Source organism: Triturus cristatus, chromosome 12 (genome assembly GCF_964204655.1).
Source record: "Triturus cristatus chromosome 12, aTriCri1.1, whole genome shotgun sequence".
NCBI lineage: Eukaryota > Metazoa > Chordata > Amphibia > Caudata > Salamandridae > Triturus > Triturus cristatus.
In genome coordinates, this window is record NC_140595.1 from 496,566,274 (window position 1) to 496,593,875 (window position 27,602).

The 27,602-nt window shown below is 43.8% G+C and overlaps 1 protein-coding gene across 12 annotated transcripts in view; it reads left to right on the forward strand.

Moving 5' to 3' along the window:
* Positions 1-27,602, forward strand: part of CYLD (CYLD lysine 63 deubiquitinase) — a 434,005-nt gene that overhangs the window by 81,463 nt on the left and 324,940 nt on the right. For all 12 annotated transcript variants that reach the window (XM_085638705.1, XM_085638699.1, XM_085638698.1 and 9 more), the window contains one exon: positions 22,841-23,485. In XM_085638705.1, coding sequence (XP_085494831.1) covers positions 22,910-23,485 — 576 coding nt within the window. In that variant the 5' untranslated portion in view covers positions 22,841-22,909. The remainder of the gene's footprint in view (positions 1-22,840; positions 23,486-27,602) is intronic.

A 27,602-nucleotide genomic window follows, 5' to 3' on the forward strand; every position in this document is an offset into this window, starting at 1 on the left:
AGGCTGACAAATGGTGCGCGCGCCCGGCGCACATGCACTGTAGCTGGAGGCCTGAAAAAAGCCACTAGTTTGCACTTCCAAATCCTGCTTACTAAAACTCTCGCCAGAGCAGCGCTAAAGCGCTGGCTCAGACGAGACCTAAAAATCGCAGCAGGCTTGGTTCAATGGTGTGCAGTGGTGAAAAAAGGTCCGGAGATCATGAGCGGTAGAACCACAAGGGACAAATCCGGGCTGATTGTTCTAGCTAAGATTGGTAGCATCAAAGTAACCGGGAGTCTTATCAATTTGGCGAGGATCTTATTATCCATGTTAACCTTTGATAACGGCCTGTAAGACTCACACCGATGTGTGTCCATCTAGACCTGGGGCTCTGTCCACTGGGAATGCGCCAATCCCCTGCATGGCTTCCTCTACTGCGAACAGTTCATCGAGGTATCTGTGTTGCTCTTGCACAACAATTGTAGTGGATCAGAAAAGGAAGTGAAGTCGGGAGAGGCTCCCTGAGCAGTCTGTTATAAAGCGGAATCAAATTTGGTCATTTCCTCCTGCACTGCTGCTGTCACGGCAGCTACCCGCCATCTTTGGTTCTCAGTTCTACGATATACTTGTTAGTCCAGGGCCTACGTATCGTACCCACAAGCGTCTTGCGTGCTCGGTCGCCTTCGCATGAGCATCCTTGCTCAGGTGATGCCTTCATCTCTGTGCGGCTTCTTTGAACTCATTTAATTTACTGTCAATAAAAGCCAGTGTGGAACCGCTTTTGTTAACAAAAAAACTGAAGCTCTAGGGCTCGGATCTCCGCCTGTAGGTGTGACAGGTGTCCTCGCTGGGCGCATAGGACCTCAGACTGCTTGGCCATAGATACACTGCAAATTACAGTTTTAAACACCTCCTAAAGGGTGGAGCAAGAATCCACAGTTCCTTTGTTGTGTGTGAAGTACTCGATAATTGCTGTCCGAACCATTTCTCGAACTACCTGGTCCCACAGCTCCTCTGACGGAAGACGCCACGTGAAAGGGTGTGCCTGGTAATCCGGAGGAGAAATCCAGAGCATCACGGAGGAGTTGTCCGACAGAGTGTGGGACATGTGGAGGACCTCACAGGTCCACACAGCGAAATCCCGCGTTGCCGGCCAGAAATCTATCCACGACTAAGCGAGATGGGAAGGGGCAATGCATGTTCCCTCCCCCTTGTCTCCATGATGGGCCCTCCAGAAGTCCGTGAGATTATTATTCACCATAAAGGAGTGCAGTAAAGCAGCCGTGCGAGGGTGAGAATTACTTGATCTATCTAATGAACGGCCAAGTACATCATTAAAATCTCCACCTCATAATATTGCCCCGGGGCCCATGGTGCTCGCTAATCTTCCAAACTTCTGCAAAGAACTTGGGGTCATCTACATTTGGACCGTAGATTGAGAGGAGTTAGAGCGGGTGGCCCTGTCACAGAAGGTTTGGCACATATGCCAAGACAGGCCCTTCCAAAGGAGAATAGCAAACCCGCACACATAGTTAGAGTAGTGTGCTATGTAGCGCACCCCAATTCAACCCGTTCCAAGGCATACCAGTGTGTGTTCCGTTAGGTGCAGCTCCTGAAGTAAACAAATATCCACGCCATGCTACTGCTGATGCGCCAGTACTGGATGAGCCTTACGCCTGTTATTCAATTTGCTTTGGGAAAAAGGGGGTGGTGATGGACAGAGTTTCTGAATGATGCAGAATACTCTTACCAAGTCAAGAGATCATGGTTTTAATCCATCACCGTTTTTTAGCTCACTGCACCATCCCAGCTCAGAACCTGGCTACATGCAAATTAGTCTGTACCTGTCCCAGTGCATGATGGGAACAGGGCAAACCAAACTACCAAGCCAATTCTTGTACTGGGAAGGAAACAAGCTTCCGGGGACCGGTTTCTGGCATCACAGCCTTCGTCGGCCCGGCTTGCCTGAATCCTGATGGTGCAATGAGCAAGGGACTCACGTCTGAGCATACCCTCCCACACTGAGTGTGGATAAAATCGATTTGGGAAAAAGGGGGTGGTGATGGACAGAGTTTCTGAATGATGCAGAATTGGCTTGGTAGTTTGGTTTGCCCTGTTCCCATCATGCACTGGGACAGGTACAGACTAATTTGCATGTAGCCAGGTTCTGAGCTGGGATGGTGCAGTGAGCTAAAAAACGGTGATGGATTAAAACCATGATCTCTTGACTTGGTAAGAGTATTCTGCATCATTCAGAAACTCTGTCCATCACCACCCCCTTTTTCCCAAATCGTTTTTAACCACACTCAGTGTGGGAGGGTATGCTCAGACGTGAGTCCCTTGCTCATTGCACCATCAGGATTCAGGCAAGCCGGGCCGACGAAGGCTGTGATGCCAGAAACCGGTCCCCGGAAGCTTGTTTCCTTCCCAGTATAAGAATTGGCTTGGTAGTTTGGTTTGCCCTGTTCCCATCATGCACTGGGACAGGTACAGACTAATTTGCATGTAGCCAGGTTCTGAGCTGGGATGGTGCAGTGAGCTAAAAAACGGTGATGGATTAAAACCATGATCTCTTGACTTGGTAAGAGTATTCTGCATCATTCAGAAACTCTGTCCATCACCACCCCCTTTTTCCCAAATCGTTTTTAACCACACTCAGTGTGGGAGGGTATGCTCAGACGTGAGTCCCTTGCTCATTGCACCATCAGGATTCAGGCAAGCCGGGCCGACGAAGGCTGTGATGCCAGAAACCGGTCCCCGGAAGCTTGTTTCCTTCCCAGTATAAGAATTGGCTTGGTAGTTTGGTTTGCCCTGTTCCCATCATGCACTGGGACAGGTACAGACTAATTTGCATGTAGCCAGGTTCTGAACTGGGATGGTGCAGTGAGCTAAAAAACGGTGATGGATTAAAACCATGATCTCTTGACTTGGTAAGAGTATTCTGCATCATTCAGAAACTCTGTCCATCACCACCCCCTTTTTCCCAAATCGTTTTTAACCACACTCAGTGTGGGAGGGTATGCTCAGACGTGAGTCCCTTGCTCATTGCACCATCAGGATTCAGGCAAGCCGGGCCGACGAAGGCTGTGATGCCAGAAACCGGTCCCCGGAAGCTTGTTTCCTTCCCAGTATAAGAATTGGCTTGGTAGTTTGGTTTGCCCTGTTCCCATCATGCACTGGGACAGGTACAGACTAATTTGCATGTAGCCAGGTTCTGAGCTGGGATGGTGCAGTGAGCTAAAAAACGGTGATGGATTAAAACCATGATCTCTTGACTTGGTAAGAGTATTCTGCATCATTCAGAAACTCTGTCCATCACCACCCCCTTTTTCCCAAATTGTTATTCAATTTGCAGCAGACATTTTATATTGCGCATGTTAGTGGCGCCATAGCTGTCGCCTCACAAACCGAGCCAGCAGTATCAATATGCTATCACAGGGGTAGGCAGGAAAAACCACAGCAGGTAATCTATAAACCCAGTTGAGACTTGGGTGAACTAATGTAACAAACAACAGTGTTTCAACAGGTGATATTTCAAGGCAATTTCATAGAGTGCAAAATAAATTGCGACAGAATGGAAACAAGGAGACAGCAATTTCTGGAAAAAGGGGGTCTGTATTAGGAACTGCAGATCTAATTAGTATTGGTTATATCACTATAACATTGTATGCAGGAGTAATCCAAGAATAGGTGTACACATAAGTGCTCGTTTGAAAGTGATAATAGTACAGGCAACAGCGAAAAGGCGCAGCGATATTTTAAATGCTTATAAAACATGGGCAATGAGAATACAATTAATGGAGACCATGTTAAGAACCAGAAAAACGCCACAGAATACGTTGAGTGGTCTACAGCGTTTATTCCTATTTGAATTTAGGTCATCATCAGGACCGGATTACATGTAATTCAATAGGTGCTGAGGTAAGACAAATTGGACTCGTATAAAGGGGGTCAAGTTTTGCATCAATGAAGCAGAGCGTGGCATCATGAAATACATCTCAATAATAAATGTTCAAGGGAAGTAACGGCAAGGGAACGTATCCAGTGTGAGTTTAACATCAATGGAGTAAAGTGCACAATGAGGCAGCTTGAACTAAATCCAGTTAATCAAGTAAGCAAAGGCAATGTTGCCTGTCACTCAGTGGTACCTATTAGCCAGCAATGGACGGTACCATGATAATCGTCCAGCACGAAAAGCTCAATGGTTAGAGTCCAGGAAAGAGCTCTTCCAATCAGGAACACGCTCAAGGGAACACAACCCTTGCAGGTGCGCGTGCAGTTAGTCGCGGCGCTGAGTGAAGGAATATGCTCTGACTGTAGACAAAAGAGGAAGGGAGGAGAAAACAACAGGAGCATTACAATCAAAAACAATCCTCTCACTGGAGGCCCACCCACCAGCCACTTCAGCCCCCAAATTGGGCCAAACCTATCCACTCCGGCTCAAACAAGGTCCCGAGGACCGGAGAAAATAGATAGCCAGGGTCTCATTCCAACGTGAAAGACGTGTGACCGGGGTTAGTCATAAGGGCACTCATCGCCCACTATCTATAGGCTTTCAGTAAACATTGAGGTCACAAGCCCCACAGTCCAGGAGCTCTTGGCTGTATAAGGTCAGTCTCTCATGGAACGTGATGGAATGGAGTATATTTGAGCTTAATCATTCTCCCTAAGATGACCCTGTTTGGTATTGGTAGATTCTGTTTGTGGCCGGGGCGCAGCCAGCGGGATGTCTTAACATACTTGGTGTCCGCCTTTGGATCAGTGAAGTAAGTAGTCTTGCCGGCGTGGAAGAGTCGCAATTTGGCTGGGTAGAGCAGAGAGTATTTAGCATCTGTTTTTTTTTTTTAAGGGAGAGTTTGATAGGCAGCAAGTCCCTCCTAGCTGCCAGAACAGGGATGGTAAAGTCAGGGTAGAAGGACACAGACATACCTTGGTTATGGGTAAGTGAGTGTTTATCTCTAGCAAGTCTAGCTCAGTCTTTCCATCTATAGTTTAATAATTGGGCAATCATGGGGCGAGCTGAAGTTCTGGATGGGGGTCGCGGACCCAGGGACCGATGTGCCCTCGCCACTGTCAGCAGTGCAGAGAGCGACTTCCCAAACCGTGCGCGCAGCATTGTTTTTATACAATCTTCCATGCGACCCAGTGCGATGGATTCAGGAACACCAAGGATCCTCAGGTTATTTTGTCGTGAGGGTGCCTTAAGGTCTTCATTTTTGTTGGATGACCTCCAGCACTTTCTCCTTCTACAGCATTCTCTTGCTCACATTAGCACCGTCATCCTCAATCGTGGATGTGCAGCTTCCAAGTTGAGAAATGCGTTCACCATGTTCATCAACCCTTTCCTTAAGTCAATCGAATTGGTCAGTCAACAAATCTATCTTGTTATCGATGGCCGTAAGGCTGTGCTTGAGGTTTAGAAGCAATGCACGTATAGTTGGCTACTGGAAGGCGCTCTCACCACCTCCCAGGCCTGGTTGACAGTCTGCGTCATTGGGTACGTAGTACATATTTGCTGACGTTGATCAAAGCTTAGATTGTTTTATGTCCTTCCCCATTCTAAAGGCCAGAAGCACCGCAAAGGGTTTGCGTCCACCAAAGGGGATGGGACAAGTGATGGATCAGCCCCTGCTCCCAGTCAGGTCCCGCCTCACCACCATTACCAACTCCAGGAGGGCACAAGCAGACCGCGCAGCCACAGGATGGACCCTGGCCTCAGCCGCGGGCCCGGTCAGCCAAGAAGGCCCCCCCCCCCCCTAAAGGGGCACAGATGGATCCAAGCCACCAGAAATGTGAGATGCGGGTCCCGCCACACCCCGCACATGCCAGGAGCATGAGCTGGCCGCCAGCAGCCCCCACGTATGGTAATCTACACAACCTTAGGGGTCCAGCATGCAACTAGAGAGGGCAATGAATAGCACATGGGCACTCCCTTCAACAAGGGTGCGCAGGTTCATGTAACCGGGAACGTTCCAGTCTCGCAGCCAGAAGGCCCTACGCAGCCGCAGCCCTGGCAAGCAGGTCAGGGCTGCACTGTCCAGCCTAAGCCATGCGCAAGCCACCGTGGCCCACACAGGGCCCAGGCAGAGTCCAGGCTGAGTCCATCCAGGGCGCTTAAAGCCCTCATGCCTATGAACCCGTCTTTAGACCCGGGACAAGCCCGCCACCTCTCCTCCACTCGTGTGGTTAATTTGGGAACAATACTCCCTGTGCCCCTACAAGCCACTCCTGTCGCAGCTCAGACAGCTGCTGCGGGCTCTCAAGCCTCCGGCGCACCCCGGAACCAACGCGTCCAAGGCCAGATGGGCCCTGGTGCCTCACCAGCAGAGAGGCTCAGCAGAGGGCATCCGCTTGCGGGCCGCCAGCAATTCTCATCTCTCCTCATCAGCACACCGAGCTCCCTACAGTCCCCCTTCCCATCGATCTCTGCACAGTGACCCCGGTCCCGAGCCACTCTGCCAAAGCACACATGGGTCGCACACCCTTAAGCCCGCATCAGGGCGCTCAGCTCATCATGGCAATTGCCTTTGTGGCAGCACCATCTCCTTGCTCCAAATCCAGCCCACAGGGTCCAGCAGGGCTGAAGACACACATTTCTCATTCGGCCTGCACTAATGCCATCTTTTGAGGCGGATAACTTATGATAATTGGCCCCGGGTCAGCGGAGCCTCACAGAGTGATGGCCATCTTGCAGCTGGGCTCTCTAGCTTCTCCCAACTGAAAGGATTAAAAGATCTCCCCATAAACGGTCAAACAAAACAAGATGGCCCGCCAAAATACACATTCCACAATGCCCCTGCATGATCAGTTATAGACTATACAGTTTTATCCCTCGCAATGTCATATGTACTGTCATATTCAATTGAATTTACAACACTAAGTGATCATTCATGACAACAACTAACATTGTTAGAAATGGGGGTCTCTACTTGGCAGTGGTTTGCACCTTTTTCCAAGTAGGGACCCTTCTTCCTAGTCCGGATTAGCGGGATGCACTCCTAAAATATCTCATGCTCACCCCCTTGGTAGCTTGGCATGAGAAGCCAGGCTATCTCAGAGGCAGTTTGTAAAGCATTTGTGCACACATACAGTAATACAGTGAAAACACTACAAATTGACACCACACCAGTTTAGAAAAATAAGTAATCTTTATCTAAACTAAGCAAGAGCAATATGACAAAAATCCACAATACAGTAATCAAAATGTACTTCTTAGAAGGTAGAATCAGTTCTGTCCATAGCAAACTATAGATGCGACACTTTCAACACAAAGTACCTTGGTTGCGTCACAATCACAAACAAAAACAGCCACAGGAAAGGTGATGCGTCGGTTCCGTAGGTGCAGGTAAGGTGATGCGTCGGTTCCTTAATCCAGGGGGGGTGATGCGCCGGTTCCTTACTGTCACGCAGGGGGTGATGCATCGGTTTTGTACTGTGCGGGGAGTTGATAAGTCTGGTTTCTAACTGTGCCCCGGTCTCCTTATAGACTTGGCGCCCCGATGAGATGCGTGGGATTCAGGGATGCGCCGGTTCTGGATGTGACGGCGGCAACCGCGCTGCGTTAGTTTCTCCAGCCCCTGTTCACGATGCATTGGTTCTTGCAGCCGCACAGTAGGGCCTGCGTCGGAATCGGTGCAGTGATCTCGGACTTCGGTGATCGGTGCATGGTATTAGGCGTGCGGCGATTTTCTCCAGCCGCAGGCAGGCGCTGCATCAGTTTCTTCGGCGATGTGTCGGAAACAGATGTGGATGCGTTGCTCTTCTCTTAGCTGCGTCTCTTTTCCAGCTCCCAACAGCAGGAACAACCTCCAGAGGCCCAGTTCCGCAACAGGCACCTCTTAGCAATTCAGAACTCCCAGCAAGAAGTTCAGTGCAGCTGGTGGTGAAGTCTTTGTACCCCTGAGACTTCAAAACAAGAGGCAAGCTCTACTTCAAGCCCTTGGAGATCATCTTCAAGCAGGAGACACAGCACACAGCAAAGTCTTTATCCTCTCCTTGGCAGAAACAGCTACTGCAGGCCAACCCCAGACAGCACACAGCAAAGGAGGAGTACATCTCAATCAGTTTTCCGAGCTCTTTTCCTTGGCAGAGGATCCTCCTGAATTCCAGGAGTAGTCTAAAGTTGTGAAGTCTGGGTCCCAATGTTTACATTCCATTTCTATTTGATCTCTGGTGTCAGAGAGGCTCTCTGCTCAGTCAAAACCAGTTCTGTCCTCTCTGGTGCAGCCTCCCGGCAGAAGGTGAAGACAGAATTGTGTAAGGCAGATCAGGCCTATTCAGGGGTAAATTAATTCTCCTCCCCTACTCTAAATGCAGCCCAGGTCTATTCAGCCCAGCCCTGACTCACCCTGGAAAGGCAGGACACACCTCACCCCGCCCCCCCAGTGGCTGTCTACATTGAATGCACATCCCCTGCCCTTTTCACTCCAAAGCTGGACAGTCTCTCCACAAACTGGCAGAGGCACACAGGATGGCTAAGCAAGAAAATTCCTACTTTCTAAAAGTGCTATTTTCAAACCCAGAATGTAAGAATCATCCTTACTAAAAAAAGCATTTTTAGATTCTAAATCTTCACCTTCCTATCTTGTCCCAATGGGAAATTATATTCAGAAGATGTTATAAATAAACTTCAATTCTATCCTATGGGATAGATAGCCTTTCAATAGTGAAAAACGAAATTCCCTGTAGTTCACTATCAGGACATGTCACACACACCAGTATATGACCTGCCTTTCACCTACACTGCACCCTGCCCAGGTTGGTACCCTGAGATTACCTGAGGGGTGCCTTACATGTTAGAAAACGTAAGGTTTGGGGCCTGGCAAGTGGATGCACTTTCCAGATTGACATGGCAGTGACAACTGCGCGCAGACACTGAAGGGGCAGGTCTGAGAACCCTTTGAAGGGCTGCTTGTGTGGGTGGCACAACCAGTGCTGCAGGCCCTCTAGCAGCATTTGATTTACAGGCCCTGGGCACACACTGTACTTGGGACTTGAAGGTGAATCAAATAAACCAACTGCGGTAACACCAATCCATAAACCCAATATACAGTAAGAGCACTTGCACTTCAACACTGATCAGCAGTGAGAAAGTACGCAGAGACAGTAAAGCAGCAAAAACAGAGTCAAAACCAGGAGTTCAGAAAGGAAAAAGACAGGGGAAACACGCCAAAAGATGCCAGGTCTAACACTCCGCTTACCAAAAGTGGGCCAGCAAAGTCTATTGGCTGAGATGGCCAGCTATACAAATGATAATCAGTTTCCCTGAGGTTAGAAATCAAGTCACCTGCGAGTAATAGCCCTCATCGGGAATTGATGGTAGGAGATATTATTTTATCAAATGACCTACGTCGATTGAAGTGGGCTAATGTATCTGACAACGCAAGCACCCAAAGCCTGCTTAGAAAGTCCCTTGAGGACTCTCTCTTGACCCTTTCAGCTTTTAATTACTTAGAAGATCCTCCTCAATGCTTAAAGGGAGAGCATGAGGCTCTCTTTGATAGATTGAAATCATTACTCACCACCAAAAGGAAGGAAAATAGACACACCCTATCCAAACCAGCTAAATGGTATGACCATGATTGCTCAGCAGCTTTTAAATCGCTTTCCCTAGCAATTAAATCTAATGATATTCAGGCTATTAAAACAGCTAGGGTTACATATAAAAGGGTGCTCTCTAAGGCCAAAGAGAGTTTTGATAAGGATAGATGGGAGGAGTTAACTAAAGCTTCGGAAGAGAAGAATTGGCTGAAATTTTGGCATTTAATAAAATGGGGTAGTGGGGTGTCTGAACCCACTCCCCTTAATAATGTTTCTCCTGATAAATGGGTTTCTCACTACCAAGCCCAGTTCACTTGCCCTTCATCCTCCGTGTCTGGCTACAATGACATCGTAGGTAAGCAGGTTTTAACCTTCGGCCTGGCGGAGATTGAGGCAGCCATTGAAGCAGCACCGGCAGGCCGGGCGCATGGTCCAGATTGTATTCCCACGGACCTTTTCAAATCAGACAAAAAAAACTGGCCCACTTACATTCTCTTTCTGATAAATGCCTTGGCTCGGGGTGCACCCCTGCCTGCCTCTTGGCTAGGCGCGGAAATCATACCTATTTTTAAAAAGTGAGATCGCTCCAGTCCATGCAATTACAGACCTATCAGTCTAATTGACTCTCTCCAAAAAATTGTTGCCAGGACCATATTATCTAGGGTCAATGACTGGATCGATGAGTTTCAGGTATTATCCATTTATCAAGCTGGTTTTCGGTCTCATGTCAGCACAATAGACCAGGTATTCAGGTTTATAATGATATACTGGAAAACGGTTATTTTATCGGGGGAACTTTGTTTGCAGCTTTTGTAGATTTAAAATCCGCTTTTGATTTAGTTCCCCGTAGCAAGCTGTGGGACTCTCTTAAGGAGGCAGGTGTGCCTCTGGCGCTCCTATCTTTTATTGTCAAACTTCATACCTCTAACTATGCTCAAGTTAGATGGGGACAACAGGGAGGGCTAACTGATAAATTCCCTGTAAATAGGGGCGTAAGGCAGGGGTGCGTACTTGCACCGACTCTGTTCTCCTTGTTTATTAATAGGGTTATTTCCTACTTTGCAAACTATCCAACCGATGCCCCATCATTAGCTGCTTCTAAGGTCCCACTTCTTATGTTTGCAGACGACACGCTCATATTGTCTAAAACACAAGCAGGTCTGCAGCGGCCCTTAGATAGATTTATGGTCTTTTGCAACAACCACGACCTGGCTATTAATGTCGACAAGACCAAGTACATGGTGATGCACAAAAGCAAAATAATTAAGAGTAAAGTGTCAATGAATGATACACCCCTAGAGCAAACTGACACTTTTACCTACTTGAGGATCACCATGGGTCGAAGGCTGATATGGAAGCCACAAATAGATCTACTTGTTCTCAAACATAACCAACTAGCTGGTGCCTTATTGAAAGAACACAAAGCTTCATTCACAAAAACGGTGGGGCCTGCTATTGCCCTCTACAAAGGGAAAATCAGAGCTTCTGTCATTTACGGGGCTGAGATTTGGGGCTTTGATAATCTATCCCCCTCAGTCATTGCCCAAAACAAATGTTTACGCTCATTGACTGCCTCCCTCAGTCAACACCCATTCAGCCTTTACTGCTAGATTTGGGCTGTAGGGCGTTCGACGCTGATTCTGGGTTTAGACCTCTCTCCTATTGGAGAAGATTGTGGACCACACTTGAGCTATCATCTTATGCCAATGCAATCTGGTATATTAAAGATCTAGATAAGCTCAGGAGAATAGCCTGGCTCCCAACATATTAAAAGTGGTTTGCATGACATGGGACTGGGCCATCTATGGTTTGACCCTAGGGGCAACCAATTTCCCAACAAATTGGATTTTAAAGCCTTATACTGGGAATCCAGGTTTGCGAAATTATGGTCAGTGACAAACAGCAGTTCACTTTCTGGTCTTTTTATGGACCACAAGTTCATAAGCAGCTTTGAACGGTACTGGAATTTTGTCTCTAGACCAGATGATCGCAAACTATATCATCAATTCAAAGTGGGGTCCCTCCCACTCAACTCGTTCCGGTACAAATGGAAGGGCGGCCATGATAGGTTCTGTCCCACATGTCCAACACAGGAAGAGTCTATTGCTCATGTTCTGTTTGTATGCCCTGCCTTTGTTCATCCTAGACATAAATGGCTTAAGCCGATTTGTTCAAATTTAGGTACTAGATCGCATCAAACAGCATTGCGTATTTTGAGAACCAATACTCGTGAGGACATAGTCATTGCCACGGCCACATTTTTTAGCTGGTCATGGGCCATTCGTAGATCGTAGAGGGTTACTCCTCCAGAATCCCATACCTTCGGTATTTAACTGTAAAAATGGCCCAGTCACTACCAAGATTTTTATTGTTTCTATTATGTAAGGAAAGATTGCTATGTTGATTTTAATCAATTTTTAGCAGTGTTCTCTTGGGCTGGATCCAGTTATAGAGATATTCAAATGTTTATAAAGACCATAGACTCTGTGTCTTCTTATTTTAATTTTTTACTGGTACTCGCATTTGTATCTTTTATTCACTTTTTTTTTTAATTTTGTCGTAGTGTATCTTTCATGATGTAATAATCGAATAAAGATTTGTTGATGATGATGATAATCAGTTGGAAATCAACACAGCTAAAACAAAAACACTGATCATTACGAATCGACCAGGTCCATAATTTAAAATATAGCTTAATACAACATTAGAAGATGTCAAAACATACAAATATTTGGGCGTTCACATTGACACCAAATTAAATCATCAGGAACACAAGCAGTATATGACAGCAAAAGGCTGTGCTCTGACATTTGCATTCCGCACTCTCACCAAAAAGTAAGATGGCCCGTCTTTTAAGCTACTATATCAGTAATGGCCACCAAAATGCTAGCGACTGTGGCTTATGGAAGTGTCTCTTTGCATGGAAAGGATGCCACCCTTCTAAACAGTCAGCAAGTGAGGACTTTCAAGCAGGTATTTGGCCTTCCACAAAATGCCTCCCCTACACAAGTACATCTAGACTAGAGTTTGGGATTATGAATGAACTGTTAGGAGAATGTACACTGCAATAAAAAGCTGGTACAAAATAAGCTCAAACATAGAAAGTTCAATATTAAACAATGTGCTATGGGTGGCTATGGAAAATGACCCTCACTCGATATACCATGAATACCTCTATCAAGCATTACACGTGACCTACACATTTGAACTCTGGAATAAGTCTTTGCCTTTTATTAGTTTCAATAAAGAAAGTAGTAAAATTGCATGAATTCCTGATCGATAAAAATACCTTTGGCAGTTGTTCACATAAGTGGATCGTCCTTGAATGCTGTGATTGTTTTAAACCAGCCCCAAATTTAAGCCAAACATATTCCGTGCACCTAAAGAGAAAGTTGATGGCTATTCGTCTAGGTCAACTCCCCTCATTGGCAGATCAACCGCCCTTGATAAACCGCAGCTCCACAGCATGCAGTCTCTGCGGTTCATTGAAGGAGGACTTTACGCATGTGGTTTGTATATGTCCCAACTTGTTAGAAGCATGTGTTTCCTTGCTAAACAAAACACACTACAACCGTGAAGGCATGCGCACCTGCCGGGCTGCAATAATAAAAAGCCTTGATCCGTCAGAACCTAAACTGAACTGCAAACTCATTAAATACCTACAGCAGCATGATAAAGCAATACAAACCACCAGGACCAGAGAACTAAAGGGTAATGGGGAACAATTGGCTGTGTAGACATGCATGCTTTATACCGGGTGCCAGTATTTTATATTTGTGAGGATCAACATACTACTAGGTTAGTAATGATTTTTTTTTTTTTATTCTAGTTTTACAAGCTTAACAAACGCATATATCGGCTTGGTTGAGATGACAAATTGACTGCATTTAAACTGGGATTCTATCTTTTTTCATGACATCACACGTCCTTTCATAGAACTATTCGTTATGATGTTGAGATGACGAATTAATGGCATTTAAACTGTGGATTCTATCCTTTTTATTACGTCACCCATCATTTCATAGAACTATTCGTTATGATCTACCTGGGTTAGTATTATTACAGTATAATTGTCCTAAAATCCACTGGGTGGTATACACATTTTTACTATATCAAGATAGGAGTAACTGACTGTATACCTACTTTTATCCTTCTCATCTAGTTATGAGTTAGGATCAATGTTTTCTTTTTAATCCACCAATGTTTTTATCACCATTGAAGTACTGTTTTATGATACCCTGGGTGGTTTTACTGTCTTCTTTTAATGCTTTTGTATTAGTAACATTGTTATGGTTTTAATTAACTAAACAATAAACTTAAATTGATGTACCGAAAATAAATAGTAAACACTCTTTCCATGTTTCATAATTTCCAAGATAGCACACGACAAATGTATAAAACTCTTGTTAGCACAGTGTATGATGTATTCCTGAATGTGGATACATTGGCCCTAGCACGCTCCCTGAAGAAAATGGATTGAAGAAGGATGCGTTTTATAAAAAAATAAAAACGGATTATAGTGTTGTGGGTGTTCAGTAAAAGCTTATACCAGCCCATTTCACTGACCACTCCTAATAAGGGCTAATAAGCACATGTGGCAACTTGCTAACAAACTGTAATTTCTGCCCCAGCCTATAGAAACCAGGAGCCCGTTTCTGAATTGTATGCACAGGAAGCTTTTGATGATATCTCTGATTTTCTGTACCTTTGAAAAGTCGGTTCTAACTGTGTGAACCAGCTCTAAGAAGTTCGTGTAAAGTACCTGTTACATTGTCACTCGTTGAGTATGCATGTAATGTTCCAAATCCGCAGCTCGTATTGTAGCTCAGTATGATAATTACTCATACATCCTGGCCAGCCATCACGCAGAGAAACAGAAGTAAAATCTACCCGTTATGCAAAATCAATTTTGCGTAGGCGAGTCATTTTCTTACATGACTCACCATTTCTAACAGTAGTTTATGCTTGTGAGAAGTTGAAAAGGAGCAGTCCTGCGTGGGTGCTTCATTGTTAAATGAGCCCTTAAAATGAAGGACATCTGGGAGGGGGGGGGGGTGTAATTACAGCCCAGAGAAACATTTCCAGAAGGAGTCAAAGCCTTTTGTTCGGTAGTGATTTTATAATAATAAAATGGGGCACTAGTAGTGTAGATTCAAGAAAAACGATACAAGAAAAAGGCCCATGCAGTCCGTACATTCACTACGTCCTGCAGCCCCCCATAGACTTCATTTAGTTTGTTACTTTCTAAAGGCTACCCCACGGTTTTCTGTAATTTCAGAGCCACAGCCATTTCGCGATTGTTCCTTGCCAGAAATAGAGACGAGAGTCTAGATCTAAAAATCTTCCATCTCCCAGAGATTCTGAGCTGTGTTCGAGAGCTCCTTTGCTGTGACTGGTGGCTTATCTCGACAAAACATGAGGCGCTTTCACAAGGACATCCTTATTAATCATCCAAGGTTTATATAAATGTTTATCAAATGTCAATAATAATATAAAACCGTTTTTTTCCCCCCAGGAAATGTATGAGCCCTTAATCCAAATTCACTGCATCACTTCACAATACAATGTTTGTTCACCTAAAATGCATTATTAACGTGTTTGCAAATATTGTTAAAAATTGCAAAATCCCTGAGGCAGTTGTAACATGAATTGTGTGAAACCTAGATTGCAGTGCCAAGGCATATATAAGATGAAAGGGAAGGAAAGGAGGTGGTGGTGGGGGTTCGTCGCAGGTCATAACATATGTTCGCTAGTAAAATAAAAGAGTGATTGTCCAAACTGCCGCACAAGACAGTCCAGAAATCTGAGTTCTTTGCAAGGTTGTTTAAAAAAAAAAAAAGCGCACGAAACTCAGTTACATGCATCTTTCAAATGGAATTCGAAATCCAGCAAAGTCAGCCTCTGACACTTTCAGATTTGTTTCAAAAGGTTTGTCAGAATGCCAGAATTGATGTTGGACGCAGCTGTTGACAAATAATTTGAAAACAATTCGAAAGTATCCAAGGTGTGTTTTGTTTTTTGGGGGATTTCGAGAATAAACATATAGAAAAACTTAATTTGAAGGATGCTAATATCCGTGAGAAATATTGAAATAAAAAGAAAAAAGCAACCTTGAGACGCCCCAGGAACCCCAATTATCATAAACCAAATTAGACTTGGTCATGCTCTAGTAGGAACAGTGTAGCCCAAACTACCAGGCTAGGTCTCTTGCAGGTGGGATGGAAACAACTGTGTATTAGTTTCAGCCTATTTGTATTAGATAGCATTTTTTGTATGTGTCAAGCAAAGTCACGTATGGCGGTGCTCTACTTCATGAGTGATTTGGGTGGAACGTTGGGTTTTCTGGTCTTTCCTACTTGGAAATGATTTAAGGTCATTTGTGATGACTGGTGCGATTTATATTTCCCAGTATAAACCTGAGGCTGGTTTCACATATAATGTGATAGATATCTCTGAAATCCCTTATTTCCTCGTGGAAGAAAATATCCTTCTTGAACATATTCCAGCCATAGCTAAATCAGAAAGATTTCAGCTCCAAAAACGAAAAGACCGAAAACTTGACCTCTTTGCTTACAGTTTAAAATTAGCAATAGAAGCTCTGGTCATTTTTTCTATCCTTATAGCTCACCCGTCCTCATTGGTCACAACAATAGCAGACGAGCTCCACTGATACCTGTCCTGTATGCTGACGAGAGATCCCTGGCCTACGCAAAAAATAATTATCACCCCTGCTCTTGCTTTTCTCAAATTACTCTCTGCTGATGTGTGATGCAAAATGAGATTTGCTTGCGTTACCTATAAACACTTACATCTCAGCTCTCCCATATCACTCCTCCAAAGTTCTCAAGTTCTGGATGGTCTTAAACTTCAATCCAAAAGTAAACATCTAGCTGCAACCCATGTTCCAAAACAAAATGTACTTTTCACAGATCCATTTCGGTGGTACCCCTGTCGTTTGAGTGGCTCTTATGGTACGTATTTGTAACATCCCCCTTCCTCGACCTTAAAATACCTATAAATACCTACTAAGACTTATGCTAGTTGATAAACAAATTCATGTGACTAAACGCTATTCTTTCATGTCTCTGTAGTCGTCTCTGTTTTTCTTTCACTCCCTAGTTTTATTGGGTATACTCAATACATCATATATTGCTGTTCTAAAAACGAATCTGCCCTTGAAAAATCTTAAAAATGTTGCCAGAACTGCAGGTCTGGTAACCAGAACTATGGGGCTCATTAGGTTGGTCGAAGGCCTGCCACCGCCAGCTCTGTGGTGGTGGGCCCTCCGCCATCTGATTGCCTATTTGCCCCCGCCACATTAGGATGGTGGGGGGAATCGTTCCGCAAGCGTGGCAGGCGCACAGACCGCTCGCCACGCTTCCGCCACAGGCAATCATTAAGATTGCCTGGCAGAGCTGATAGGACCGGGGAAATGGTGGCGGTCCGCCCGTCAGATTACAATGTTGGCGTCAGCAAGCCTTTCCATGTCGGTGGAACCACCATGGAAAGGCTGGCGAAGGCTGGATTCGGGGGCCCGTTGTGGGCCCCCTCTGAGTTAGGGGAGTGGCACTGGGGGGGGTACCCAAGGTACCCCCAACATTTACCAGCCCTAAGTGGCAGGCACAGAGTGATGCCTGCCACGTAGTGCAGGGAAATGCACTACATGGCATGTTGACATTGCAAATTGTGCTGAAGCCAACAGCACCGTCCGCAATGTCTAATCCCCAGGATGTGCCCGTCATCCTGGTGGGCGCATCGTAATTCCAGTGATGGGACCGCCGCATGACTGGCGGGCGGTCCCAACCACCGCAACGATGGTGGGTGGACTCGGGTCCGCCCACCATCGTAATGAGCCCTTAAGTACTTAACCTAACTGTATTGCACTTTGCCTATGAACTGGCCTCAGACGATAAAAAAAAATATAGCTGTCCAGCTATTCCAAAAAGCTGTGGTACAGCATATTATGGGCAGGAAAAGACTGACTTTGAAACAGGTCCCTGTCGGACCCATATTAACGTCTTTGACTTAACAGGCCAAACACAGAGCAATTTCTTATTAGTGAAGCCGCTGTTCGTATTCCAAATGCTATACTTCATCTTGCATTCCCTTCTTCTGTACTTTTGTTTCATGAGGCATACAACCCTTTTATGGTGCATTCTGTGAGCTAAACTCCCTCCAGGTGCCAGGGCGAGGTCAGATTGTGGGTGACTGTTTATGACTCGGAACGATCGCTAGCTCTGCATTTGAGACTGAAGGCAGTGCAACACAGTTCCTGCCAGTTAGTCGGAAACGTATTCCGACTACATGCACTTCCAATCCTTGGCCTCTGGGTAGAGCGCATAGAGGAATGGTCACATATCTGACTATCTGAGTAAAATGCATGAAAGTCCGAGCTCTAGAAATATTGACAGCACCAAAGGAAAGGAAAATGCAATGCTTTCAGGCGAGTTGGTGGGTTGTGTATATAGGGACTGGTGAAGTGGAGGAGATGTAGGGGAAGTACATGCAGGAGTAGAGAGTGAAAAGATGGTGCTGAAGAGGGAAGATGACGTAAGAGAGGCAGGTGGAGGATTTCAGAAAGATGCGGGGTGGAAAAGGGCACTAGTCTTTAGCAGAGCAATAGACTGCAGAGAGCAGGCGAGAACGAAAGCTATTGATACACGCTGTAGAACACAGTTCTTAGCAATGTTCAATTTATGATCTCAAACGTTCAAAACCAAAATGTTTTCAATTTTAATTATTGTGTTATTGGGCACCGCCACTCGGCCCTCTTCTGTATCAGTTCTTAGAACTTACTTCCTCCCCATCTGCTCATGAACTCTGCTGACTGGGAGTGGATGTGGGAAAGTGAGTTATTTCTCAGTGGACAGCCAAAACTTGAAACCTTGTGTCACCATACAATCGGTAGCTTTCCAATATTCATTTGTGACTGAGGGCGACTATAATGTGTTTGCAAACTCTATCAATGTGACGCCAACCTGAACACATCCTATATCTTATCAATTATATATAATAACTGAAAAAATAAAGGTTCAAGGCTCATTATAGTTAGGTGAAAATATCAGTTAAAACTAAACATTGTAAACTAACAAAACACTGAAATTAATCAATTAGTTATCTCAAGTAAATATAACTCGTGCCCTCGTCATGCACTGCCTATGACCACATATTACAACACTCATGACATGTTCTATGTCAAGATTGATAACACCACTGATGACAACTGAAATTATATAATTGATGCTAACACTATGCAGTTCGGTCATCTTTGTCGATGTTGACAGTAGCCAATCAGATTTAATCTTTTCTGTCAACTCCACTGATCCTACGCTGCCTGAAATCTACATACATTTTGAACCTTAATTTCTTAAAAAGCTAATGAACGGATTTACACCAAATCACAGAAAAGCATACTTTCTGGTTAAAGATCTACCTCTCTGCATAATTTGATGTAATTGCGTTCATCTGTTTTTTCTGTATCGCTGTTTACCTTTCCTTCAAAATTTGCCCCCCCTTTTTTTTTTCTCTGTCCAGCTTGTTGGATCACCCCAAATCTTTCCAGGAAGGAGGTGAAATGGATAAGATTATTATTTTTGGGGGGAACGTTTTGTGAAGATTTGTCAAACTATGCCGAATCAGCAAACCGAAAAATCTATTTACTATGGAAACCTGGTCCTAATAATAACTACCCATTGGTGACTGCCACTGGGTAATATAAATATATAATATAATGTGATGCCTGGGAGGATATGTGGCCTAGCAGCTAGAGCTGCTGCCTTGTGTACGAATCAGTTGCCCATCTCAGTTCCCCTGAGTTGACAATACAGTAGATTACTGAAGAGGAGGTTATTTTACTCCATGCACGACTCTACCCTCTCCATAAGCGGGTTTGTGTACTTATATAATCTTAATGCTCTGGATTGAAGAAAGTGTTTACAGGCCCTTAAGCCATCTGTGAGACAGATACTAGCTTAAGGTAGAGTGACATCCAATGTGACTATCAAGAAGTCAGGTTTCCATCTGCCTTTAAATATCCTCCATAAAAATCAGTAGAGTCCTTGATGCTATGATGGGAGCATTTATACAAATGGCCTGAAAAAAGTCAGCATATATAGATGTATTTTAAAACTAACTGCCATAATCTGCAGTGGTCGGTCTCCCAGTGAGTTTTTTTCATGTGTTTACCGTAAGCAAAAGATAAAACACAAGTAAGTTGGGATGATCAGTAAAAAAAATATATATATTTTATATATACGCAGTTCCTGTAGGTTCTTACCTGTTTTACATTGAAACCAATAGCAGTAAGTATAGCCACCCTGTCTGAGCTGTTTATTTAGCTCTTTTGTGCCCCTGTGTTACCACTGACCTGTATGTCTATTATTGGCAGGGTTTTTTTATTTGGAACGGGCTCAATGGTTTAATTTGCTGAGGGCTAATTAGTACGAAGGGTGTCAAGATGGGCAGGAAACCTAGGGTGGGATTTAGGAAATTATTTGACAGATGAACTTTACTTCTTTGGGGTGAGCGGAATTTAGGTGGCCATTACTTGTCTCCTTCATGATTTATTATCTTTTCTACAGTAAACAGGACCTCAGAAATGACAAAATAAGATTCTTATTGGTGCATACTATTATTGGGTTTATTCAAGATTGTGCTTACAGTGATTAGTGCTGAAGCTGTTGCTGGAGTTAAATACCTCAGTCACATGCTTTTAGACAATGGTTATTACCTTTGCTCTTTTAGTTAGTTATTTTATTCCCCACTTCCAAGGTGGCATTCTAGTCTATGGTAGAACTCAACAGGAAAAGAGTTGTAATTTGAAAAAGAGCTTACAGCTTCTGGAAGAGAGAGATTTGACACTAAGACTGGACATGGGCAGGTTTTAATACCTTGGACTTAATATATCAAGGGAGGGATTTAACTAAAAGTTTTTTAAAAAATGCATGTAGCAGAAGCTGATATATATAAAAAAAAATGGGTTCTTCTCTGGGTGTGATGGAGTATTAAGTAGATGTTGTTTAGGGGTGGAACAATAAGGCTGAACCATTAAAAACACTTCTAATTGAAAATGCCAAATTGGAGCGGGGAGAAAATGAAAGGGAGGTGTTTGGAGCACTGAAACAAGAAATTGTGCATGCACCTTGTTTAAAACCTTTCCAAGCTGGCAAGCAGTTTGTTACCCCTGATACTAACAGTTGTGGAATGGAACTGCCAGTATTAGAACAGACTAAAAATGAGTAGTCTCATAACGCTCAAGTTACACAGTTACTCTGTTATTGAGAGGGAGCTCCTTGTGTGTACTTGGCCCTTGAGCTTTACAGAATGTTTCTATTGGGGATGATCCTTGTTTAGCATACTGACCTTAAGCCATGGGTTAGCATGTTAGCTACAGGTGGTGGAAGGGTCCTTAAAGCTAGCTTAGAAAGGTTAACTACTAAATATCAATCATAAGAATTCAAACATGAGTATGTTCCAGGAAAATGTAATCTACATGTTGATTGCATATATTTGTTTCCATTCATGGCAGCAGGCAAGGGGGTGGGAGAGTAGAAAACGTGTGAAGTTGTGTACAATAAAGAGATGATTTACGCCGTGAGTGATGAGAAATGGATTATGTGATTTGGAGATAAAGGGTGATGCTGTAATGGATGCTTTTGTGAAATTAATTCAGGTCGGGTGGCCAGACAAACAGACATTAGTTGGAGAAGTTGGAGCTTTCTCAAACATGCACAGAATTAGAGTTAGAGGATATAGTATTTGTGCAAGAAGACAAGCTAATTGCTCTTTTTGGATTGAGAAGGAAAATTGTAGTTGATGTTTTAGGCCCGTTTGCAGTGTTAGCCAGGAGTGAAGCATTCTCTTCTACATAGCTATTTTTCAAAATAGCTGGTGGTGCGTTTGATTAGAAATGTCACATCGTATTCTGTAATTATATTTTTGGAGGATACATTTTGTAGAGAGAGGTTACCTGAGGAGTAAATATCATATTATGGCACTCAGTGAAGAGGGCAAAGGAATGTATTTTAATGGGTGTGGCTTCTAGCATTTAATGGCAACAGTATACCATCATGAGTGGAAAGGTTCAATCAAGGAGATAAGAAATCTATTCAGTTGGCTAGTGAGCAATGCATTTGTTGGAGGAAAGCTTTTCAAGCTGTTTTGTGGTCTTTTAGATCTACACCACGTTCAGCGGCAATGGTGTAATGTTTGGTTGTTGAGTGGGCAAAAGTAAGGTTCTAAGTTAGTTCCATTGTGGTTGAAGTGTAGTAAAAGACTAAAGGCTGAGCATGATGAGACTAAAGTAAAGGTAAAGAAGTGTTGGGACAAGAAGGTTTATATGGATTACAGAAGGGGTCAAGACCAAAGCGCACAATGTACGAGTCGACCATTAACATGAGTAAGATTGTCAAGGTATGATAGCAAAGAAAATAAATGCTAGGTACCAAGGTAGGTTTTAGAAGTGCTTTATTGTGCTGGAAGACAAGTAATATAAAATCTTGGTTTGTTGTTGATCTGTCTGAAGGTTTTGGACTTGGACATAAAATAGAGATGGTGTGAGATGAGTTCATACGTGTTTTAGATTGAAGTGTAAGTATTCAGTAGAGTTGAGACAAGTCAAGTCTGGAAGAAGAGTTGCTGGTCGAAGTGTACATAGTCACAGTGTGGGGAATTGTTTGAATATTGGAGAATATCTACCACATGTCAGAAATGTTCAGCAAGTCATGAGAAGGTTGACAGGCGATTCCAAGTAGATTTAATAGTTTCTTTGTTAGATAAGCTGTCTGCTTTTTTCATTTGCTTTGTTTTTAGTTTGTGGAAAAGTTAGTGTGTGAATTTGTTTTTGCATATAAAAGGGGGTAGATATGTGTGATAAGCTTGAGCAGGTGTCTGTATGTGAGTTGAGTTTTTGGCGATGTGTGTACGAGGCATGAAAGGTAAATGTATGTTTGAAATTAAAGATTAGAATGTAGTGCTATTGAGCAGTTAGGTTAATACACATATTGAAATGGATGGATGGAATGTTATAAAACCAGTAAACTTTTCAGTAGTTGTGAATTTTGATAAGGTGCAAGCAAGTTTTAGTTTTGCATGGGGTTTTGAAACTTGTCCATTTGTCTTCCCCTATTTGTATATGTTGAGTGGAAGTTCCAGGCGCTGCCATCACAGGTTCAACTCGAAAATTAAAAAAAGAATGGTTTCAAATAAAATAAAACGTTTTTTTGTATGCATGATTGGAGACCACGGAATATGTGAATGAAGTGTTATCTTCTATTTTACCAGTTCATTTATACCTCATGTTTCTAACTCTTGTGTGTTTTAGGTTCCTGAATTTCTTACTTGACAACATGGAGACAATATCTTCAGAGAACCCTGTCTGGTTTTTTGGGAGATGCTTTCTAGGACGCCGTTTCATCATACTGATTTCGTGAAGTCCTCTTCGTCTTTTGTTACCACAATGAACGCAGGCTTATGGAGTCAAGAAAAATCTAGTCAAGCCCTCTGGGAAGAGCGTGTTTTCTACGTCCTGATTCAAGAATGCAGCGTCATAGACAAACAAACTCAAAAACTTGTCAAAGTCCCTAAGGGCAGCGTTGGACAGCTTGTACAAGATAGACCTTGCGTGGGACATGCTAGAAGTATCCCGTCATCTAAAAGCAAGAAAATGCAAATTGGAATAAAACTGTTGGAACAGCCTCATGCCCTTCTGTTTGTCGATGAGAAGGAAGTTGTTGAAGTCGGTGAAAAATTAGCAGAGTTGCTTTTGGCTGTTACAAACTGTGAAGAACGATACAGTTTATTTAAAAACAAATCAAGATTAAGCAGAGGTCTTCAAATAGAAGTGGGAGCGCCGGTGAGGGTGCAACTTAGGACAGGGGATGAACAGTTTCCTGGAATTGTGCGCTACAAAGGACCTTTGTTGCAGGATAGATCGCTGATGGGAATATGGTTTGGAGTCGAGCTGGTGGTGAGTCAAATATGTTTTAATAAGAGATTGACCTGATAGGAGACAATACCTTTTTGTGAAGGTATACCAGTCATCTTGTATTTCATATATTTGTTAATTCTCAATTATTTCAAACATTTACATCTACTGAGATTCAAAATAAGAGATATAGACTAGTGCATTATAAATGATTTATCTCCCAGAATCTGGTTTATGGATACCTCGAGCTCATTATTCAATTATCAGATCCTTTCACCCTGCTCTTTGTATCTTAACTTGTGGAAACACTGAAACGCCTGAAAATAAGAGTGAGGCTGCTTGCATACCCTTCTGAAGCACAGCTTTGGTTTTATGTGTTTCTTGTTTTATGTATCTCCAGCTTACCTTACCCTTTTCCTTACTCGTTTTTTTTTTGTGCCAGGTACAATAGATTATTATATTTGGTAAGCCCTGAATGATTCCGAGTCGGTGATGCCCTTTAATTTTGTTTGAGGCTTAACTTTTACCATCATTACTCAGTTTCATTCTGCAGTCTTGGTGTGGGGTCATACACCTATGCAGAAAAAAACCTATATTAATATCACATTTGGAAATGGATGTGTTTGAAAGACGTTAAGGGAGATTTTCTTCTCTGTTCACAATAGAAGATGTTTATTGTCACCAAGGCATTGTATTCTGCTACAGATATCAAAATTGAATTGTGTTGAGCTTCAGTTGGTGTACTATTTTTAGTTCTCACCTACCAAACAGCGCAATCTGTCTGTTGGCAAAAAGACCTATTATCAGCTTACAGTGGGCTAAGCACCATCCATTGGTTACCAATGGAAGGCTTTTTTGCAACTCTTATTTGGTTGGTTTATATTTTTTAGATTTTGTGGGCTCTTTCATCTTCTGTTTCTTCCACCCCTGCAGAATGGATGCATTACTTGTGTCCTTCCACTGTTTGCATTTCATGCACTACTTTTTCCTTTTGGTTTAAGCACTCCATATCTTTTCCAGCTCTCTTCCTCTTGTAATACACCTCTCGCACTCCATGTTGCTCTTTTCTAAGGGTGTTCTTCTCCTCGCCCCTGTCATGTTGAGCTCTCCCTCAGATACTTTTCTCCCTTGTTGCTTTCTTGCTTGCGTGCTTCTTCGATGCCTGCTCCACATTGCTCTCTCTAACCCATTCCCCCCCCCTTTCCATGTTGCTTCCCAGCACCAGCGCCTTTCCAGTTGTATTCCTCACCATCGCCCGTCGGGATACTTCCCCCCCCCCCCTTCACCCACTGTGTTGCCACCCCCACTCCAGCGCAATACTTAATCTGTACTGTTTTTTTTTTTTTTTTTTTTTTTTTTAATTTGCTAATCCAACTCTGTAAATGAAAAACGCTTGTGTTATTTTGCAGGCGTACTCACCCACGAAATGATCCACCCGCTGCGTCGTAGTGCCATTTTGTTGTTGATTTTTTGTTGATTTTCTTTAGCTTTGCTGCCCAGCATTGAGAAGGCGGCACAGCATGGCTAAAAGCCAGTAGGTCCCAGAGGCAAGACTTGTTCGTTTTTGTGCTTGTTGTGCCTTCCAAGCTTTCCCATCTTGATTACTATGCACGGCTACCATTCCCTGCAGTAAGGGTGTATTTAATTGCTCACAGAGAGCCACTCAAGGGTAAAGTCCTTCAGTCACTTCCACTTCACTCAAACAAAAGGGATCCTCCTTCAATAAGCTAGAAGTAGGCTAAAGTAATTATCAGTCTAATAATGTGTTTGTTAATGCTAAAGTCAATTGTATTTTATTAGTAACTGCCACGTTCTTCTTGACATCCTCAGTGGCATTATTTAGGTTTAAGTAGAACAAGAGAATATTGCTGGACTATTTTTTCGATGTTTATTTCCTCTCTACTTTTAAAAGTAGATCAGTGTTTTCATTGTGGCTTCCTGGGTTCAGACAATATAGCTGCACTGATGATTAAATTCCATCGATATATATAGATAGATAGATAGATAGATAGAGAGATAGATAGATAGGAATCTGAGTAGATATTTTTAATGAAATATTTTTAACTCGTCCTCATTTCCTTACCTAACTTTAACTTCGCTTTAAACATAGTTTTTTTTCTGTGAATGTTTGTGTTTTTATAAAAACAAATCATATTTAAAGTTGAGCATACTCTGCAATCCTACAGGCAACGTTTGCCCACATCCCCTTCTCTCCCTCTGAGCAGGTAACCCTTGTCCCGCATGACATTTGACTATGCATAGCAAACGTTGGCCACAGGGCCTTACAGCGCACAGGAGAGCCAAACCCTGCTGCGCGCACAGCCTTTGGCCTTGCGCAGCATGGTCCTCCAGCCAGGACCTGTACCAGTTTCCCGACAAATGCCCAACCCTGCATGCTCCCACTCTCCTGCTGCGCATAGCCTTTGGTCGTGCACAGTGATGGATTGGCCTTGCACCAAACCCACTACAAGCTCTCAACCTCCACTGCACATGGCCAGCAAAATTGTGGTTGGCTACAAGGTCTGGTCTATGATCAGACCTTTCTAATTTAAATTGTTTTTGGGTGGTTCTGAGGTACTGGTACCATGTGACCACAAAGGTGGCCTCACTGGTTATCGTGGTACCGGTGACCAAATTTAATCTTTGAAACCTCTAACTAGATGACCCTGCAGGCAGTGTGTGCCCGCCCTGTCCCCTTATGCAATACTTTCCCTCTGTGTGCCCACGATTCTGCCTGTCATGGCAACCATATCCCAGTAGGTGCACTGTAGATGTGAGACATTGAAAACTTCGAAACCCCTGAACCATGAATCCCTACTCCCCATCCACAGAACAGAAAGGAAGGGTCCTCCCCATCCAAACATTACATAGGAAAACAACAGTCCAGTAGGCAACAGTGTCCACTTACACAAATGGGCGGAGTTAGTCCCAGGAGGTGGGGAAGCCCTGGCAGTACCACTTACCATCTGGCTGTGTCAGTATTTATAGTGTGGTCATCATAACTACCCTCATCCTCACCCCCACCAATGAGGGAAACCAAGCGCATCAGCCAAGGTCATCTGCCATTCTTGGGGTGACATGGGGCAGCCCCATTCTCCGACATGAGTCTAGTGTGGAGATTGTTTCTTGGCCAGAATCAGTCTTCTGCGGTGTCACTCATTGGCACCTTTTCTAAGTCTGACATTGTGAGTTTTGCTGCAGTAACTAGAACTTGTACCCTAAAGTAACTAACTCGTTCCCTCACCATGCTAAGTATAATTAGCAATGATGGAATTTCAGAAGTAATTAGGGATGTTATAACTGTAGTCAATGAATATATCATGAGTGATTTATTTAATATGCAAGGGTGTAAAAGCAGTGCATGGCGAGGGGCACAAGTTTTAGTTACTTTAGGGTTCACGTTATAGTTGCTTGAGATAATAGCTGGTGAATTTCAGTGGTTTTGTTAGTTTCAAATGGTATGTTCAACATTACATTTTCCCCTAACCATAACATCCCTTTAATCTTTGTATTTTCAGTGAATTTCTAAGGCTTATTTTAGTGTAAAGTTACATATTCTTCTAATTCCCAACTATAACATCACTACAGCCTTTGTTTTTTCCAGTGAATTTCTAGGTTTAAAACATTTTTTAAAGTAAGATGTCCATTGTAATGCACTACTGAGGGGGGGCTGGACACAGGGTCTGACCTGATAATGTCTGTTGTGCTGCTCCCATCCAAGTGTGCTGGCCTGCCCTCCCCCCCTTCCTTGCTGTCCATTGTCCAAGTCATACCCCTGCCCCCTTTTCTAGCCTTGTGTGGACATTGTTCCGTCACTGCCCTTTCAGCCTGCCTTGCACAGTTAGCCTGATGCCCCTACCCAACTTGTCCCTGCCCTCTTCTGTCAAAGTCTATGCACCTAACCCCCTCCCTCCTGCACTGCATGGTCCAATGTGCTGCCACTGCCCTCCAGGTAGCTTGAGGTTTCTGCCTTCTCCTCCTGCCCTCCATTGCCGGAGTCTATGCCTCTATCATTGCCCTCCTGTTAAACTTGCTGCCCCTACCCTCCAATGTCTGTGTGCATGCCCTCGCTCCCTTCCTTTTACCTTCTATGTTCCATGGACCTGTTACTCCCCATCCTATCTACTCTGAATGTTCTGTTGAGCTGCCACGGGCTCTA